Raw genomic sequence first — 19,508 nt, 5'->3', positions numbered from 1 at the left:
CTGTGCTTCCAACTTTGTGGCAACAGTTTGGGGAAGGCCCTTTCCTGTTTCAGCATGACAATGCCCCTGTGCACAAAGTGAGGTCTATACAGAAATGGTTTGTCGAGATCGGTGTGAAAGAACTTGACTGGCTTGCAGAGAGCCAGTCGAACACTAAACCCCATCAAACACCTTGGGGGTGAATTGGAACGCCGACTGCGAGCCAGGCCTAATCGCCCAACATCAGTGCCCGACCTCACTAATGCTCTTGTGGCTGAATGGAAGCAAGTCCCCTCAGCAATGTTCCAACATCTAGTGGAAAGCCTTCCCAGAAGAGTGGAGGCTGTTATAGCAGCAAAGAGGGACCAACTGCATATTCGGGGGGGGGTGAATGAGAAGTCCAGCGCGATAGCTTTGAAGACATGGCAATATGGATGATGGACCAATCAAATGTTACAACTGTTCCATCTTGTTTTTTACCTCTGTTATTTTAGGGTATTTTTATTTGTCCACATGCTTTACATGGAAGCCAGTTTCCATTACATAGCCTAATGAAACATTCTGACCTGATGTTGTGGCCAGTCTAAACCCAGTACAGCCATGTTAACAGCATCATTACAGAGCAGAGTCAAACAGCCACAGCTTAAATATTGAGTTAGACAGGAGACAATAAATAAGTATTCGTTTAATTTCCCTCCATCTTGCAGCTGTGATTGGTCCTCAGGGAAACCTCTGATTGTTCAGTCGTCATGGAAGCCAGCGGAGTCGAGTGTGAAGTGAAACATCTAGGCTATTGAAAACAAACGACTTGAAAGCAGGCGGTACGTGTTGCATTGAAACAGGACTTTGTGTCCTAAGCGGTTGTCAGTGATGTCGCTCATAAAAGTCACTGCTTAACGCTTAGATGTCTTTATCATGCCTGTAAAAGAAAAATGAAAGCGGGTTGTGTGAGCACAGATTGAGGTTCCAGTCTGATTCCGTTCCCCTATAGGGTCTTGGTTAGAATGCTGATTGTTTGTGGCCTGCATCTAGCCTTGAACGCTTCATCTTCCTTTATAATGATGAGGACTTAGCACACTGGAGGTTTTAGACTTCTGTTCTGTGTATCAATGGGTGCTAATCTGAAAGCTGAGCAAAGCTACACATGTTCGCTTAAATAGGCAGTAAGGCCAGGGTTAGACACTACACTAGTAGTAATGAGAGTGGCCAGGGTTAGACTCTACACTAGTAGTAATGAGAGTGGCCAGGGTTAGACACTACACTAGTAGTAATGAGAGGGGCCAGGGTTAGACTCTACACTAGTAATGAGAGGGGCCAGGGTTAGACACTACACTAGTAGTAATGAGAGGGGCCAGGGTTAGACACTACACTAGTAGTAATGAGAGGGGCCAGGGTTAGACACTACACTAGTAGTAATGAGAGGGGCCAGGGTTAGACACTACACTAGTAGTAATGAGAGGGGCCAGGGTTAGACTCTACACTAGTAGTAATGAGAGGGGCCAGGGTTAGACACTACACTAGTAGTAATGAGAGGGGCCAGGGTTAGACTCTACACTAGTAGTAATGAGAGGGGCCAGGGTTAGACTCTACACTAGTAGTAATGAGAGGGGCCAGGGTTAGACTCTACACTAGTAGTAATGAGAGGGGCCAGGGTTAGACTCTACACTAGTAGTAATGAGAGGGGCCAGGGTTAGACTCTACACTAGTAGTAATGAGAGGGGCCAGGGTTAGACACTACACTAGTAGTAATGAGAGTGGCCAGGGTTAGACACTACACTAGTAGTAATGAGAGGGGCCAGGGTTAGACTCTACACTAGTAGTAATGAGGGGCCAGGGTTAGACTCTACACTAGTAGTAATGAGAGGGGCCAGGGTTAGACTCTACACTAGTAGTAATGAGAGGGGCCAGGGTTAGACTCTACACTAGTAGTAATGAGAGGGGCCAGGGTTAGACTCTACACTAGTAGTAATGAGAGGGGCCAGGGTTAGACTCTACACTAGTAGTAATGAGAGGGGCCAGGGTTAGACACTACACTAGTAGTAATGAGAGGGGCCAGGGTTAGACACTACACTAGTAGTAATGAGAGGGGCCAGGGTTAGACTCTACACTAGTAGTAATGAGAGGGGCCAGGGTTAGACTCTACACTAGTAGTAATGAGAGGGGCCAGGGTTAGACTCTACACTAGTAGTAATGAGAGGGGCCAGGGTTAGACACTACACTAGTAGTAATGAGAGGGGCCAGGGTTAGACTCTACACTAGTAGTAATGAGAGGGGCCAGGGTTAGACTCTACACTAGTAGTAATGAGAGGGGCCAGGGTTAGACTCTACACTAGTAGTAATGAGAGGGGCCAGGGTTAGACTCTACACTAGTAGTAATGAGAGGGGCCAGGGTTAGACTCTACACTAGTAGTAATGAGAGTGGCCAGGGTTAGACTCTACACTAGTAGTAATGAGAGGGGCCAGGGTTAGACACTACACTAGTAGTAATGAGAGGGGCCAGGGTTAGACTACACTAGTAGTAATGAGAGTGGCCAGGGTTAGACTCTACACTAGTAGTAATGAGAGGGGCCAGGGTTAGACACTACACTAGTAGTAATGAGAGTGGCCAGGGTTAGACACTACACTAGTAGTAATGAGAGGGGCCAGGGTTAGACTCTACACTAGTAGTAATGAGAGGGGCCAGGGTTAGACACTACACTAGTAGTAATGAGAGGGGCCAGGGTTAGACTCTACACTAGTAGTAATGAGAGGGGCCAGGGTTAGACACTACACTAGTAGTAATGAGAGGGGCCAGGGTAAGACTCTACACTAGTAGTAATGAGAGGGGCCAGGGTTAGACTCTACACTAGTAGTAATGAGAGGGGCCAGGGTTAGACACTACACTAGTAGTAATGAGAGGGGCCAGGGTTAGACTCTACACTAGTAGTAATGAGAGTGGCCAGGGTTAGACACTACACTAGTAGTAATGAGAGTGGCCAGGGTTAGACACTACACTAGTAGTAATGAGAGGGGCCAGGGTTAGACACTACACTAGTAGTAATGAGAGGGGCCAGGGTTAGACACTACACTAGTAGTAATGAGAGGGGCCAGGGTTAGACACTACACTAGTAGTAATGAGAGGGGCCAGGGTTAGACACTACACTAGTAGTAATGAGAGGGGCCAGGGTTAGACACTACACTAGTAGTAATGAGAGTGGCCAGGGTTAGACACTACACTAGTAGTAATGAGAGGGGCCAGGGTTAGACACTACACTAGTAGTAATGAGAGTGGCCAGGGTTAGACTCTACACTAGTAGTAATGAGAGTGGCCAGGGTTAGACACTACACTAGTAGTAATGAGAGGGGCCAGGGTTAGACTCTACACTAGTAGTAATGAGAGGGGCCAGGGTTAGACACTACACTAGTAGTAATGAGAGGGGCCAGGGTTAGACTCTACACTAGTAGTAATGAGAGGGGCCAGGGTTAGACTCTACACTAGTAGTAATGAGAGGGGCCAGGGTTAGACTCTACACTAGTAGTAATGAGAGTGGCCAGGGTTAGACTCTACACTAGTAGTAATGAGAGGGGCCAGGGTTAGACTCTACACTAGTAGTAATGAGAGGGGCCAGGGTTAGACACTACACTAGTAGTAATGAGAGGGGCCAGGGTTAGACACTACACTAGTAGTAATGAGGGGCCAGGGTTAGACTCTACACTAGTAGTAATGAGAGGGGCCAGGGTTAGACACTACACTCGTAGTAATGAGAGGGGCCAGGGTTAGACTCTACACTAGTAGTAATGAGAGTGGCCAGGGTTAGACTCTACACTAGTAGTAATGAGAGGGGCCAGGGTTAGACTCTACACTAGTAGTAATGAGAGTGGCCAGGGTTAGACACTACACTAGTAGTAATGAGAGTGGCCAGGGTTAGACACTACACTAGTAGTAATGAGAGGGGCCAGGGTTAGACTCTACACTAGTAGTAATGAGAGGGGCCAGGGTTAGACTCTACACTAGTAGTAATGAGAGGGGCCAGGGTTAGACACTACACTAGTAGTAATGAGAGGGGCCAGGGTTAGACACTACACTAGTAGTAATGAGAGGGGCCAGGGTTAGACTCTACACTAGTAGTAATGAGAGGGGCCAGGGTTAGACACTACACTAGTAGTAATGAGAGGGGCCAGGGTTAGACTCTACACTAGTAGTAATGAGAGGGGCCAGGGTTAGACACTACACTAGTAGTAATGAGAGGGGCCAGGGTTAGACACTACACTAGTAGTAATGAGAGGGGCCAGGGTTAGACTCTACACTAGTAGTAATGAGAGGGGCCAGGGTTAGACACTACACTAGTAGTAATGAGAGGGGCCAGGGTTAGACACTACACTAGTAGTAATGAGAGTGGCCAGCGTTAGACACTACACTAGTAGTAATGAGAGTGGCCAGGGTTAGACTCTACACTAGTAGTAATGAGAGGGGCCAGGGTTAGACTCTACACTAGTAGTAATGAGAGTGGCCAGGGTTAGACTCTACACTAGTAGTAATGAGAGTGGCCAGGGTTAGACACTACACTAGTAGTAATGAGAGGGGCCAGGGTTAGACTCTACACTAGTAGTAATGAGAGGGGCCAGGGTTAGACTCTACACTAGTAGTAATGAGAGTGGCCAGGGTTAGACACTACACTAGTAGTAATGAGAGGGGCCAGGGTTGGACACTACACTAGTAGTAATGAGAGGGGCCAGGGTTAGACTCTACACTAGTAGTAATGAGAGGGGCCAGGGTTAGACACTACACTAGTAGTAATGAGAGGGGCCAGGGTTAGACACTACACTAGTAGTAATGAGAGGGGCCAGGGTTAGACTCTACACTAGTAGTAATGAGAGGGGCCAGGGTTAGACTCTACACTAGTAGTAATGAGAGGGGCCAGGGTTAGACACTACACTAGTAGTAATGAGAGGGGCCAGGGTTAGACACTACACTAGTAGTAATGAGAGGGGCCAGGGTTAGACTCTACACTAGTAGTAATGAGAGGGGCCAGGGTTAGACTCTACACTAGTAGTAATGAGAGGGGCCAGGGTTAGACTCTACACTAGTAGTAATGAGAGGGGCCAGGGTTAGACACTACACTAGTAGTAATGAGAGGGGCCAGGGTTAGACTCTACACTAGTAGTAATGAGAGGGGCCAGGGTTAGACACTACACTAGTAGTAATGAGAGGGGCCAGGGTTAGACACTACACTAGTAGTAATGAGAGGGGCCAGGGTTAGACACTACACTAGTAGTAATGAGAGTGGCCAGGGTTAGACTCTACACTAGTAGTAATGAGAGGGGCCAGGGTTAGACTCTACACTAGTAGTAATGAGAGGGGCCAGGGTTAGACACTACACTAGTAGTAATGAGAGGGGCCAGGGTTAGACACTACACTAGTAGTAATGAGAGGGGCCAGGGTTAGACTCTACACTAGTAGTAATGAGAGGGGCCAGGGTTAGACTCTACACTAGTAGTAATGAGAGGGGCCAGGGTTAGACACTACACTAGTAGTAATGAGAGGGGCCAGGGTTAGACTCTACACTAGTAGTAATGAGAGGGGCCAGGGTTAGACTCTACACTAGTAGTAATGAGAGGGGCCAGGGTTAGACTCTACACTAGTAGTAATGAGAGGGGCCAGGGTTAGACTCTACACTAGTAGTAATGAGAGGGGCCAGGGTTAGACACTACACTAGTAGTAATGAGAGGGGCCAGGGTTAGACACTACACTAGTAGTAATGAGAGTGGGAGTGAAATGTGTTTTTGCGTGTCTTTGGAACATGAACTAGATTACCTCCAGAGACCAAAACAAATCTTTAATATGTTCAGGAGAGCGTCAAGAGGCTGAGCTGATAAATGAATGAACAGGGTTTGGCACGGTCAATCTCAATGAATATTTAATGAGTCATTAAAGATAAGGAGCTGACTTGACCCTGGTGCTGAACCGTGTTAGACCTGCATCAGGTATAGTGCAATCCTCTGGGCTCAGCTCCCAGGGTACATCGCAATGGCACCCTATTCCCTAGTGCACTACTTTTGGCCAGTTTCATTTTGGACACAACCCAGTGAGGAGAAACCACCACATCTGTTAGCGACAGAACTGTGACAGTCCTGACAAAGATGTCTGTGTCTTCAGAGAGGAAAAAACAGACATATGAAAGGAAGCCCGGAGCATTTAATCTGGTTGGGACGGGGAGGGCTAAGGGACTGGAGGGACAGGAGATAGTGACACTAATGTGAGGACACACTGGTGACTCCACACACATCTCTCACGTTCAGCTGAGACTGAGATGGCTTTGCTTTGGCAGCTTAAGCAGTTTTTCACTGAGTTCAGTCTGTGATGGTCATCGATGAAACAACTTTGTGGGGAAAGAGAAAGCACTTGGGTAAAAAGAAATGTCTGGGATGAATGTTTTTATTATGTGGGTGCGTGTTGTCGTGCTGTTTTGCATTTCTGTGTTTTTCATTCCCCTGCTTCTGTATTGAAACAGTGATTGTGGTTTCAGCATGGCTAAGCAAAGCTCCCCAACACATCCCTCACAACTTGTCCACTCCTTCTCCTTGCCAAATTACCTTCTTTCATCTTCCTCTGTGTGGCTCTTTAATTAGGTTACAGAAAGAGCCAGGCCCTATGGGCTTGGGCAAAAGTAGTGCACTATAAAGGGAATATGGTGCCATTTGGGACGCAATGTTGATAGAACTACTTCCTGCATGGTATTAGTGTTTAATCCGCTGTTAATATGGTGACTAGTTAGAGGAACTGCTGGTGCACTGTGATAAGTTCTGCATTCTCCATTTGCACTGGCAATACATCTTAGCAGATGAAGAGCTTCCATTTTCTCTTTAGACTCTGGTGTCCTTGAAAAGATTCCATTTGTCTCTTTCTCCCCTTCCTCTCTGTATTGTCTTCCCTCTTTCTTTTTCCCCTTAACTTTCTCACTCACTCTCTCTCCCTCACACACACCACAGGCCACACCACACACACACGTCTTTGTTCTCCTTTCTCATTCCCTGGATCTTCCTCTCTCTCTCTCTCTCTCTCTGTGTCTGTGTCTCTGTCTCTCTCTCTGTCTCTCTGTGTCTCTGGCTCTCTCTCTGTCTCTCTGTGTCTCTGTCTCGCTCTCTCTCTCTGTCTGTCTCTGTCTCTCTCTCTCTGTCTCTCTCTGTCTCTGTCTCTCTCTCTCTGTCTCTCTGTGTCTCTCTGTCTCTCTCTCTCTGTCTCTGTCTCTCTGTGTGTCTCTCTCTCTCTCTCTGTGTGTCTCTCTCTCTCTCTGTCTCTCTGTGTCTCTCTCTCTGTCTCTCTGTCTCTCTCTCTCTCTGTCTCTCTGTGTCTCTGTCTCTGTCTCTCTCTGTCTCTCTGTGTCTCTGTCTCTCTCTCTGTCTCTCTCTGTCTCTGTCTCTCTGTGTCTCTGTCTCTCTCTCTCTGTCTCTCTGTCTCTCTGTGTGTCTCTCTCTCTCTCTCTCTCTCTCTCTGTCTCTCTGTGTCTCTCTCTCTCTGTCTCTCTGTGTCTCTCTCTCTGTCTCTCTGTGTCTCTGTCTCTCTCTGTCTCTCTCTGTCTCTCTGTCTCTCTGTGTCTCTGTCTCTCTCTGTCTTTCTGTGTCTCTGTCTCTCTCTCTCTCTGTCTCTCTCTCTGTCTCTCTGTGTCTCTGTCTCTATCTCTCTCTCTGTCTCTCTCTGTGTCTCTGTCTGTCTCTCTGTGTGTCTCTCTCTCTCTGTCTCTCTGTGTCTGTCTCTCTCTCTCTCTCTCTCTCTGTCTCTCTGTGTCTCTCTCTCTCTCTCTGTCTCTCTGTGTCTCTGTCTCTCTCTCTCTCTCTCTGTCTCTCTCTCTGTCTCTCTGTGTCTCTCTCTCTCTCTCTCTCTCTCTGTCTCTCTCTCTCTGTCTGTGTATCTCTCTCTCTCTCTCTCTCTCTCTCTGTGTCTCTGTCTCTCTCTCTCTCTCTCTCTCTCTGTGTCTCTGTCTCTCTTTCTCTTTCTCTCTAAGCAGTGTCAAACTCTGAGCTGTCAGATGTGTTCTCAAGAACAGCTCGGAGCTGCTTGAAGTCTCTGCTGTCGTGTCGGGGCTTCCCCCACACTTCCTTTTACTCTTTCGCTCTCTTTCTTTCTCTATTCCCTCGTCTCGCTCTCTGATGCTCTCCCTCCTCACTTACTCAATTCAATTTGCTTTATTGGCATGACGTAACAATGTACATATTGCCAAAGCTTATTTTGGATATTTACAATATAAAAATGAGAATCAAAATTGTCAACGAGACAACAGTAACAACAATAACCAAGTGTCAAAATAACCATACATTCAACAATAACAATAAACATACAGTAGAGGACATGTGCAGGTTGATTGGTCTGTCAGACACTGTCCCTCAACTTATGGCAGGCAGCAATGTAGTGCACTGCCAACCCACAGCTCTCTGCGTCCTCCCCCAACAGGACGGGTAGCCTATCCTCATCAGAGAGGTCTTTGAAACATTGAATAAGGGTTTCAAATTTGGGGAAATGACACACTCTAATTATTTTATATTTTTGACATTTTGTCAGGAAATGCAGCTCCGTCTCAGGCTCTGCTGTTGTGCAGTGGTTGCACAGCCTTTCCTCTACAGGGAGACAGGTTTTCCTGTGTCTACCCTTCTCAATGGCAAGGCTGTGCTCACTGTGCCTGTACTTTGTCAAGGTTTTTCTAAGGTTTTGATCAGTAACCATGGTCAAATATTTAGCCGGTGTACTGTCGATTTAGGGCCAGATAGCACTGCATTTTGCTTTGTGCTTCCTAATAAGCAATATAGTTTTGTTTTGACTGTGTTATAATTTGGTTTATCCTGATTGATTGGATGTTCTGATCCTGAGGCTTCAGTGTGTTAGTAGAACAGGTTTGTGAACTCAGCCCCAGGACCAGCTGGATGAGGGGACTCTTTGTTCAGCTCTTGGCATTGCAGGGCTTGGTGATGATATGAGAGGGGGTCACTGTATTTTAGATGTTTCCAAAACTTAATTGCTCTTTTTTGAGTTTTTATTATTAGTGGATATTGGCCTAATTTTGCCCTGCATGCATTGTTTGTAGTTTTCCTCTGGACATGTAGGAGAATCTTACAGAACTCTGCATGCAGGGTTTCAATGGGGTGTTTGTCCCATTTGGTGAAATCTTGTTTTGCAAGTGGACCCCTCACCTCGCTGCCATAAAGTGCAAATGGTTCAATGACACATTCAATTAGTTTTAGCCAAATTTTAATAGGTATTACTCACTCACAGACACACCTCGCTCTCTCCTTCTGTATCATCGCCATCTCTTCCTCTGTGTAAACTGCATATACTTTAAAGAGACCGATTCACAGACGGAGAGAGAAAATAGAGTTGTATCTAGTCTTTTTTTGGGGGGGGGGGGTATTTAGCATAGTCTTTAGCATTTGGCACCCACCTCTTCTCCTCTGCACTACCCATCTCTCTCTCCTCTTCTCCCCCTTTCTCATCTCCTCTTCTCCCCTTTCATCTCTGCTGGTGTTTCCCCTTAGCGTCTCCCTGCGCCACAGGATTGTGGGAAGTATTTGGAGCCCAGGAGACTCACACAGAGCTTCTACTGCTGCTGCCTGCTCCTAACTACTGGCTGCCCTGCCTTTATCTGTGGGGGAAAATACCCAACACAGAAACACTGGGTTGTGTACTGCTGCAACACGCCAGCTTCTTCAATACCTTCCCCAGCTCATCTAGTCTATCCGCAACATGTAGGCTGTGTTGGTGCTGTCTGGACTGTATGTGTGACTAAAATACACAGCTCTGAGACCAGACGGAGCGCTTCAGGTCATCTTTATCCTCCCAATCCTGTTTTCTCTTCTCATTGTGTGCCATTCATATCAGTTACCATCACACTAACACCAGTGTGTGGAGCTGGAATGGCCTGGTGTGGCCTACGGCTGTTAGTTCACCGTCACAATGGCAGAGGACTGGGGAGCATGTCCTATTGACGCCCTGAATATAATCACAACACACACACACACACACACACACACTGCCTCAGGGGACACACCGCCTCATCACAGCCCACAGATGATAGCATTAGGAAGTGATTTCGGATGTGCCTTGTGTCCGTAACACCAGGTAATTAGAGAAAGTTGATTGTCTTCTGTTCTGAATCATCCATGCATGAAGCAGCGTCTGACAGTATGTTAATTAAATCAACCAGACCATAATGATATTGACATGTGGGACAGACACGGGTTCAGCCGATTCCATTCAGTCGAATGCTTCAATCTCATTTTAAAGATGACTGATGTTTTGATGACATCGGTGGAGAAAGCCATCTTTCTAACAGTGGTCATTTAAAGATGCATGTCATGCAGAATGAGTTGTTAACAGTTCTGTAAATTACCGTGATAATAGCAAGCTATTTCTATTCAAGTGTTCATTTGACAGTCTGGTCTTGTGATCTCTCTAAGGCCATTACAGAACGCTTCATATGTCTAACTTCTCTCTCTCTGGGCTGAGAGCCAATCAATAGTTTAGCCTTTTAGCCCAGCCTGCTCCTTTCAGCATTCACCACAGATCTGCAGCGGGACTGCTAGAACACATCATTTCTCTCCCTGGATAGAAACGTTGAATTCGATAGAGTTGGTGCTCTGAGAGTAAGTGCTTCGAGGAAATGTAAAGAATCCACTTGTGGCCGATTTGGCCCCTGCTGCTACTACATTACATAGTGATTTCTAGGAGTTCGATAGTGTTAGGCCAGATGTTGTTTAGAACAACTTTGATGTAGGTGTTTCTCCCCGAGTCTCTTCCTCCCCGAGCTGAGTGATTTCAGAAACACATCAGACCAGTCGTTCTCTGTTATTGGCTGATCTCAGAGGTTCTAATGAGAAAATGCAAATGAAGGAGCTGTTTCAGAAGGTTCCGTCATCTCCGTGTTCTAGCGGAGTCTAGCAGGGAATCATGGGAAAGTCTCCGTTTAGAGAGTTGCTTAACCCTGCTGCAGCACAGCAGGCTGTGGCACTAGACCAGACAGAACGACAAAGAGAGATCTGTCCTCCACCTCTTCTCTCCATTCTCTTTCTCCCCCGCCCCCCTCTCTCTCTCTGGTTCTCGTTCCTTCTCTCTCTCTCTCTGCCTCTGTTCTCTCTCTCATAAATATATATATGAATAGAAACCCTAGTGTCTTTTTAATAGAATCTTCCTGCTCAGTCATCTCCCTAAGTTGATATGCTGTATGTAATACAGAGGAAAGAGACATTGTGTTCAACTGAATTGAAGTCTCTCTGCTCTGCCTGGATGGAATCCTCAGAGAAACCAGAGTTAGACTTTAGCTCCTGGCCTTTCATTGGACCTTCAGATGAATACAATACTGGACTTTTAACCGTAGCCACTCCACACTTTCTCCACGCGTTGCAGGCAGTTAGAGCTGAATACCGGTGTTCCTGAGGGCTACTTAAGGAGTACTTTAAGCCCCAGGCTCCTCGCTAATTTGAGACGCTAATGATGAGAAAGGGATAGGGAGGAAAAGGAGAGGAGGAGTTGGAGAAGGATGATCCGAAGGTTGAAAATGCAATATTGTCTAATGAAACAAAGTACATTCCTGATAAAAACCTGATTAATTGATGAGGAGTTTGTTTTAAAGGGTGAGATGGTGCGTGTGTGTCTTGGCACGGTGTGTGTGTGTTGTATTCATAGCCATGGTGCTTGTGTCTGAGATTGGTGGTAATCATGTGGAGAGGAGAGCAGTGAAGGAACTCCCCACTGCTGCTGACACACACACACACACACACACACACACACAGCCTCCCCCTGAGTCTGACTATTAATGTAGAGCTGTTACACACAAATAAACACACACACAGAGATAAACACACACACAGATAAACACACACACATTCTTCGCTGTCAGCAGCCAGCCTTCACTGATGATATCAGTTTGATAACTCCACTTCTCAGATGACAGCCTGCTGAGATGGTCCTGTTTTGATAAGACAACCATAATAAAACGTAATGTAACTGCTGTGATAATACAATACTAGATATAATTCAACTCTGCTCTTAGCCACTACATGACCTTGTTATTACCTCCTAATATGTGTTCTATGTTTACAAACCAAACAGCCTGATGCCAGTAAGTCATTCAGTTGCAAGCATGACAAGACTATTCCATAGTTAGGCCTACACCATTAGGCGACACCTGAAGGTTCAGTTTAGAGAGACAGTAACGTTTCACACACAGCAGGCTACTGTACTAGACCTGGGCTGCCATTTTAGGAGTTTTTCCTAAACTAAAGTTTGATGACCTCTGACCTTTAACAGTAGAACCGCTGGGCTTCTCAGGATCATTTCACAAAGTAAAAAGGATATCAACCCACAAGCGCGAACGGTCAAATGATTTGCCATAAACAAAGGTACCAACGCTTGAGAAATAATTCAAAACACAAATATAAAAGATGAATTGCATACAGAAACCTTTGTGGAAATATATCATTGAAATGATATAGAAAGAAGAGTTGTTCCCGCTTCATTTGAAGAGCATCTTATGGGATTCATTAGCACTACATAGATGCTTTACAAATCACCATATATCATGCTCTCTAAAGATTCAGAATGTGTCATAACTGTGTGACATAACATCCGTTTATTTGTTCACATTTATTAAACCTATATAGAGCATGAAATATGTTTTATAGATTTGTGGCTCATTTATGTAGTGCTTATGAAGCGTATATGATTGCTTTAGGAAGTCTTCATAAGATGCACATCAAGTACAAAAGTGATATGATGTACAAAAGTGATTTGTTGATACATGTAGGCTACGGATACGGTTTGTATTTGCCTACTCTACAGGCCTGAAACGCATTGAAAACATCACAATGTCATACATTTGATATTTTTTTTAAATGGTAGATTAGATTAGTTCTAGAGTAATACAGTCCAGTAGCCGTTTATTTTGAAGTTTCTCGTTTCCAGATGTCACATGCACAGGATACAGCAGGTGTAAAACAGTACAGTTGAAATGCGTAACTTGTGAGCTCTTTCCCGATAATATGCAATAAAGGTAGTAATATAGATAAGAAATACAACACATGAAGTGTGAGGGAAGAGAAAAGGTCCAGTTATATACAGGTAGGTCAGTGCCCGTACTTTTATTCCAGTGTGCAGCGGTACTGGAGGGATTGTAAACAGGGGTAAAAGTGGCTGGTAGCAGGATGAATACACATTTGTTCCACCTGAGCGTGTCTGACCACAAGTCAGACTCACCAAATGTTTGATGGATCCTTTTTGTCGTTTTCTAAGGCCTCTTAAGGGGAGAAGGTAATCAGATTACATTACTGAGTTTAGGTAATCCAAAAGTTACCTTACCTGTCCAAAATTGTAATCAGTAACTGTAACAGATTATATTTAGAAAGTAACCTACCCAACCACGAGTAAGTAATAAAGTCCATTAACAGCTTTTTTGTTGATGAATTCAAAGGAAAAGAGTTGTCAACCCACAAGGCGTGTGGTCAAATGATTTGCCGTGAACATAAGCGCCACCACTTGTGGTTCATATGGTGCACCACAAAATCAAACGGCAGTGGGCGTCGGCCTTCGGCGGTTCTAGTTTTAATGAACACACTAATCAAGAGTGTTGCTGCTCTGTGGAGGGTAGGGGATTGGTGAGAGGGTTAGGAGGACAAACTGACAGAAGACCACTAATGAGAAAGCCCCCTTCTCTCTCTGTGGAGGTGTGTGTGATGTAATCCTACTGTACACGCTCCCCTACCTGCCTCATTAGCATCATGCTAACGAGCCCTCTGCTGCGGAGGTGTCACTGGGGGGAGAGGGGAGATGTCACAGAGCCAGGGGTGGAGGAGGGGAGAGGTGGGCATGTTTAACCCTTCACCCTCCTGGAGGGAGTCCCTTGGTCTCTTGAATACATGTCCTATCCTCTCTCCATTTGGTTTCACCTCTCTCAGTTCAATTCAAGGGTCTTTATTGGCATGGGAAACCTATTTTAACATTGCCAAAGCAAGTGAAAGGGATAAACAAAAGTGAAATAAACAAATAGTGAACCGTAAATATTACTCACACAAGTTCCAAAAGAATTAAGACATTTCAAATGTCATATTCTGTCTATATACAGTGTTGTAACAATGTGCAAATAGTTCAAGTAAAAAAGGGAAAATAAATAAATATGGGTTGTAATTTACACTGGTTGCCCTTTTCTTTTGGCAACAGGTCACAAATATTGCTGCTGTGATTGCACACTGTGGAATTTCACCCAATAGATATGGGAGTTTATCAAAATTGGATTTGTTTTTAAATTCTTTGAGGGTCTGTGTAATCTGAAGGAAATATGTGTCTCTAATATATCATATATTTGTTAGGAGGTTGGGAAGTGTAGCTCAGTTTCCACCTCATTTTGTGGGCAGTGTACGCACAGCCTGTCTTCTCTTGAGAGCCAGGTCTGCCTACGGCGGCCTTTCTCAATTACAAGGCTATGCTCACTGAGTCTGTACATTGTTTTGGGTCAGTCACAGGGGTCCGGTATTCTGCCACTGTGTACTCTCTGTTTTGGGCCAAATAGCATTCTAGTTTGCTCAGTTTTTTTTGTTCATTCTTTCCAATATGTCAAGTAATTATATTTTGGTTTTCTCATTTGTTTGGGTCGAATTGTGTTGTTGTCCTGGGGCTCTGTGGTGTTTGTTTGTGAACAGAGCCCCAGGACCAGCTTGCTTAGGGTACTCACCTACAGAGAGATGAACCTGGAGAAGTTGGCTTTATGGAAGGTTTGGGAATCACTTCCTTTCAGGCAGTTGTAGAATTTAACAGATCTTTTCTGGATTTTGATAATTAGAGGGTATCGGCCTAATTCTGCTCTGCAAGCATATTTGGTGTTTTACGTTGTACACAGAGGATATTTTTCCCATTTAGTGAATTCTTGGTTGGTGAGCGGACCCCAGACCTCACAACTATATAGGGTAATGGGTTCTATAACTGGTTGAAGTATTTTTAGCCAGATCCTAATTGGTATGTCAAATGTTATGTTCCTTTTGATGGCATAGAAGGCCCTTCTTGCCTTGTCTCTAAGATCTTTCACAGATTTGTGGAAGTTACCTGTGGCGCTGATGTTTAGGCCGAGGGATGAATTGTTTTTTGTGTGCTCTAGGGCAACGGTGTCTAGATGGCATTTCTATTTGTGGTCCTTGCAACTGGACCTTTTTTGTAACACTATTATTTTTGTCTTACTGAGATTTACTGTCAGGGCCCAGGTCTAACAGAATCTGTGCAGAAGATCTAGGTGCTGCTGTAGGTCCTCCTTGGTTGGGGACAGAAGCACCAGATCATCAGCAAACCGTAGACATTTGACTTCAGATTCTAGTAGGGTGAGGCCGGGTCCTGCAGCCTGTTCTAGTGCCCTCGCCAATGTGTTTATATATATGTTGAAGAGGGTGGGGCTTAAGCTGCATCCCTGTCTCACCCCACGGCCCTGTGGAAATAAATGTGTTTTTTGTCCATTTCAACCGCACACTTGTTGTTTGTGTACATGGATTTTATAATGTCGGATGTTTTTCCCCCCAACACCACTTTCCATCAATTTGTATAGCAAACCCTCATGCCAAATTGATTCAAAAGCTTTTTTGAAGTCAACAAAGCATGGGAAGACTTTGCGTTTGTTTGTTTGTCAATTAGGGTGTGCAGGGTGAATACGTGGTCTGTTGTACGGTAATTTGGTAAAAAGCCAATTTGACATTTGCCCAGTACATTGTTTTCACTGAGGAAATGTACAAGTCTGCTGTTAATGATAATGCAGAGGATTTTCCCAAGGTTGCTGTTGATGCATATCCCAGGGTAATTATTGGGGTCGAATTTGTCTCAACTTTTGTGGATTGGGATTATCAATTATTGGTTCCAAATATTGGGGAAGATGAGGATTATTTTAAAGAGTTTAAGTATAGCCAATTGCAATTTGTGGTCTGTATATTTTATCATTTCATGAACAGGATACCATCAACACCAGAGGTCTTTTTGGGGTTTGTATTTTGTCCTGTAGTTCATTCAATGTAATTGGAGAATCCAGTGGGTTCTGGTAGTCTTTAATAGCTGATTCCAAGATTTGTAATTGATCATGTATATGTTTTTGCTGTTCTTTTTTATAGAGCTAAAAAAAAAAAATGAAGAAGCAGTTTATCCACACATCTCCGTTTTGGATAGATAACTCTTCGTGTTGTTTGTTTAGTGTGTTCCAGTTTTCCCAGAAGGGGTTAGAGTCTCTGGATTCTTCAATTACGTTGAAATGATTTCTGACGTCCTGCTCCTTCTTTTTCCGTATTGTATTTCTGTATTGTAGTAATTCACCATAGTGAAGGCGTAGACTCAGGTTTTCTGGGTCTCTATGTTTTTGGTTGGATAGGTCTCTCAATTTCTTTCTTAGGTTTTTGCATCAAACCATTTGTCATTGTTGTAAATTTTCTTAGGTTGTCTGCTTGACATTTTTTGATTTGATAGAGAAGCTGGAAGGTAAAATATACTGTTTAGGCTTTCTGCCAAGTTTACACCTTAACTATTACAGTGAAATGTTTTGTCCAGGAAGTTTAGTGTTGCCTAATAGTTTTTTGGTTAGTTTTTACACTACTTTTCTTCCATCTATACCATTTCTTAATATTATTCAGTTCCTTTGGTTTGGATGCCTCATGATTGAGTATTGCTCTGTTCAAGTAGACTGTGATTTTGCTGTGATCTGATAGGGGTGTTAGTGGGCTGACTGAACGCTCTGAGAGATTCTGGGTTGAGGTCAGTGATAAAGTAATCTACAGTACTACTGCCAAGGGATGAGCTGTAGGTGTACCTACCATAGGAGTCTCTTCGAAACCTACCATTGACTATGTACAGACACAGCGTGCGACAGAGCTGCATGAGTTGTGACGCATTTTTTGCGTTGTTTTGTCATAGTTGTTTCTAGGGGGGCATATTTGGGATGCAATACTGTCTCCTCTGTACCATGTTTCTTGTAGGATGACAATGTCTGTATTTCCAATTTCTTTGAAGTCTTGGTTCCTGTTCTTTAGGCCAAAGGCAGATGTCCGCAGACCTTGTATATTCCAGGATGAGATAGTAAAAGCTTTGTGTTCCATAGTGTCTAGTGTTGTTTTCGTGTGGTTTAGGCCACGACTATTACAGTAGGTGTGAGCAGAGCATGTTGAGCATCTGATACATAGCTCTTAGGTTGCAGGATGGGGCTTGGGCAGGAGTAATAGTGGGGGTTGGGCCTGTTTCTCTGCTCACGGCCTGGGCATATGTCCTGCTGTCCTATTGAGGTCCTTGATGCAGGGGCGGGGGGCCAGAAGGGGCATAGGCCTGATCTGGGGGGGTCCTGTATAGGGTGTGGCCAGGGTTTGTTTGGGGAGGTCTCAGCTGGTTGGGGTGTGGCTGGTGACACTGTGGTCTGGGTGTAGGCTCTCTTGCCGTGGGTTCTCTTGGTGCTGGTCCTTTTGGGAGGGTGTCTCGCTGGTCTGGGCAGGGTGTACGTTGCTGGGGCTGCATCAGTCTCTCGCTCTGTCTGTCTGTGTCTGTCTCGCGCTCTCTCTCCTTTAACTGGAATAGAAAGGAAAGGCTGATGTATCACATGCTGTGTGCTCTGTCTGTGACTTTCTCTCTCTGTATTTCTCAGCCTTTTGTGAAGGCTGAGAAATAGAAGCACAGCGGCAGTAACTAGACAGCTCCAGTAGAATACGACTTGCTGCAGCTCTGTGGAGAAGAGAAGAGTCCTACTCTCTCATTACATCAGACTGTTCTCAGGGGTGTTATTGTTAGAGCAGTCTTGTGTGGAACAAGGCAAATTATGAATCTTCAATATAGTGGTGAGTCCTTTTCATCTTGGATAGGGATATAGGAGATTTGGTACATCAGTAACACCCTGTTCTGTCTGAATAGCGTTGTGATAGTTACCAAAGACCCCCACATGGCTGTAATACTGTTCAGATTTCATGTCTGGTTGTTTACTCAAATAGTGTTGCTGTTATGTTTCGCTGTATTGCTTTTTCTGCTAATGGCTAAATGACATGCCTTCAGTATGATCTATACACATGATGTAACATCATATTAGGAGACCATTCCCTTTGTGTCAATAGCAGTAAGTGTCAAGACAAAAGGTTTTACTCATCAACCATTCTCTCCCTCTCTCTCCAGGGGACAGAAGCGCAAGCTTGCTGAGGCCAAGGAGGAGGAAGAGGGGGAGTCGGCGGACGAGTCCACCAAGGATTCTAATGAGGAAGAGGAAGGAAGCTCAGAGGCTGATGAGATGGCCGCTGCCCTGGATGCGGAGCTCAACGACTTCATTTGACAAGGATCAATTTGATTGGACAAATGAACTGGGCATTTGATTGGACGTTTGTGAACGATGCGTCACAGAAACACTGTAAGTTACCCCAGCAGATTTACGTCCAGGTGGTACCTGAATCTTTGTCTCTACGCTGTGTGCTGGTGTGTGTGTTTTAACGAGGTTGAATGTGTTGTACAGAATGAAAAGGTAGGTTAGTACGGTAGGAAAACGTCGGGGTGTAAATATAGTTGTAGATCATTTTTAGGGTTAATGTAGAAACTTTCGACAGTTGTTTTATTGTAAGAGAAAAATAGGAGAGATTTTGGCTAATTTAGTATTACTTGAGTTTGTTTTCATATTAAGACTTTTATATAAATTCAACAAATTACTTAATTCATTGGTCGTATGATGCCAAAGAGTTTGAACTAGGCCAATCAAAGCCTGCAGCTAAGCATTTTACTCTGACGTCACATCCTGTGTTCCTATTTCCTGTTGTTTTTTAGGGGTTAATCATTAAAACATTGTTACCAGCAGAATGACTAAGATGCCTGAATGTGTCCCATTGGATCTTTTCCTCTCTGTTCTTCTTTACCGTGGCGTTGGTACCAGAGCCATATATAGAGATCGATATGTATATATGACTCTGGTTGGTACCTTTATGAAGTCAACTGAGCTATCTGAGACAAACACCCAGGATGCACTGCAATATCAACATCTTCATTATACAACCATTAGTTATCACCAGTTTATCTTCTGGCTGAAAGCTCAAAGCAGGAAGTATATAAGCTGCACTGTGGCAGCAGTCCTGGCTCCACCAATGAGAGGTGCCGGTCTTCCTGGCTCCACCAATGAGCAGTGCCTGTCCTCCTGGCTCCACCAATGGTCTTGATCAACCTTTCCAACACCAACTTCAAAAGTTAACTGGTCGAGAGAGAGGATGCTAGTGCCCAAAAGGCCATTCTGACATGGGCAGTGACATTGATGACTTTCACCATTTTAAAGTACTTAGCTGGGTGGGACTTCCTATGGGTTAAGGAAGGATCACATAATTCCATCCAACTCCTCAGTAGGGATCAGCCAATGAATTACACTTGTGAGCAAACATTTCATAACTGCAGGTGGTAGTAAATCGCCACCTTTGGCTTTATACCTGTTCAAACAACACACTCCTGGTGGCAGTATACACCCTTTCAGTTTTTTGCTAACTCGTAGAAGAAGAAAATTGACTACTTCAAAATGGAGATGACCTCATTGGTGCTGCCCGTG

At 44.6% G+C, this 19,508-nt stretch overlaps 1 protein-coding gene across 2 annotated transcripts in view; it reads left to right on the top strand.

Moving 5' to 3' along the window:
- LOC120027250 (RNA polymerase II subunit A C-terminal domain phosphatase-like) overlaps positions 1-18,869 on the top strand; it is a 119,337-nt gene extending 100,468 nt beyond the window's left edge. The window contains exon 13 of one of the 2 annotated variants that reach the window (XM_038972151.1): positions 18,110-18,869. In XM_038972151.1, coding sequence (XP_038828079.1) covers positions 18,110-18,263 — 154 coding nt within the window. In that variant the 3' untranslated portion in view covers positions 18,264-18,869. The remainder of the gene's footprint in view (positions 1-18,109) is intronic. The other variant, XM_038972152.1, reaches the window with a different exon arrangement.
- The last annotated feature ends 639 nt before the right edge of the window (positions 18,870-19,508 follow it).

This window comes from Salvelinus namaycush, chromosome 32 (assembly GCF_016432855.1).
Source record: "Salvelinus namaycush isolate Seneca chromosome 32, SaNama_1.0, whole genome shotgun sequence".
Classification (NCBI taxonomy): Eukaryota; Metazoa; Chordata; class Actinopteri; order Salmoniformes; family Salmonidae; genus Salvelinus; species Salvelinus namaycush.
This window is presented reverse-complemented; position numbering and strand designations above follow the sequence as displayed.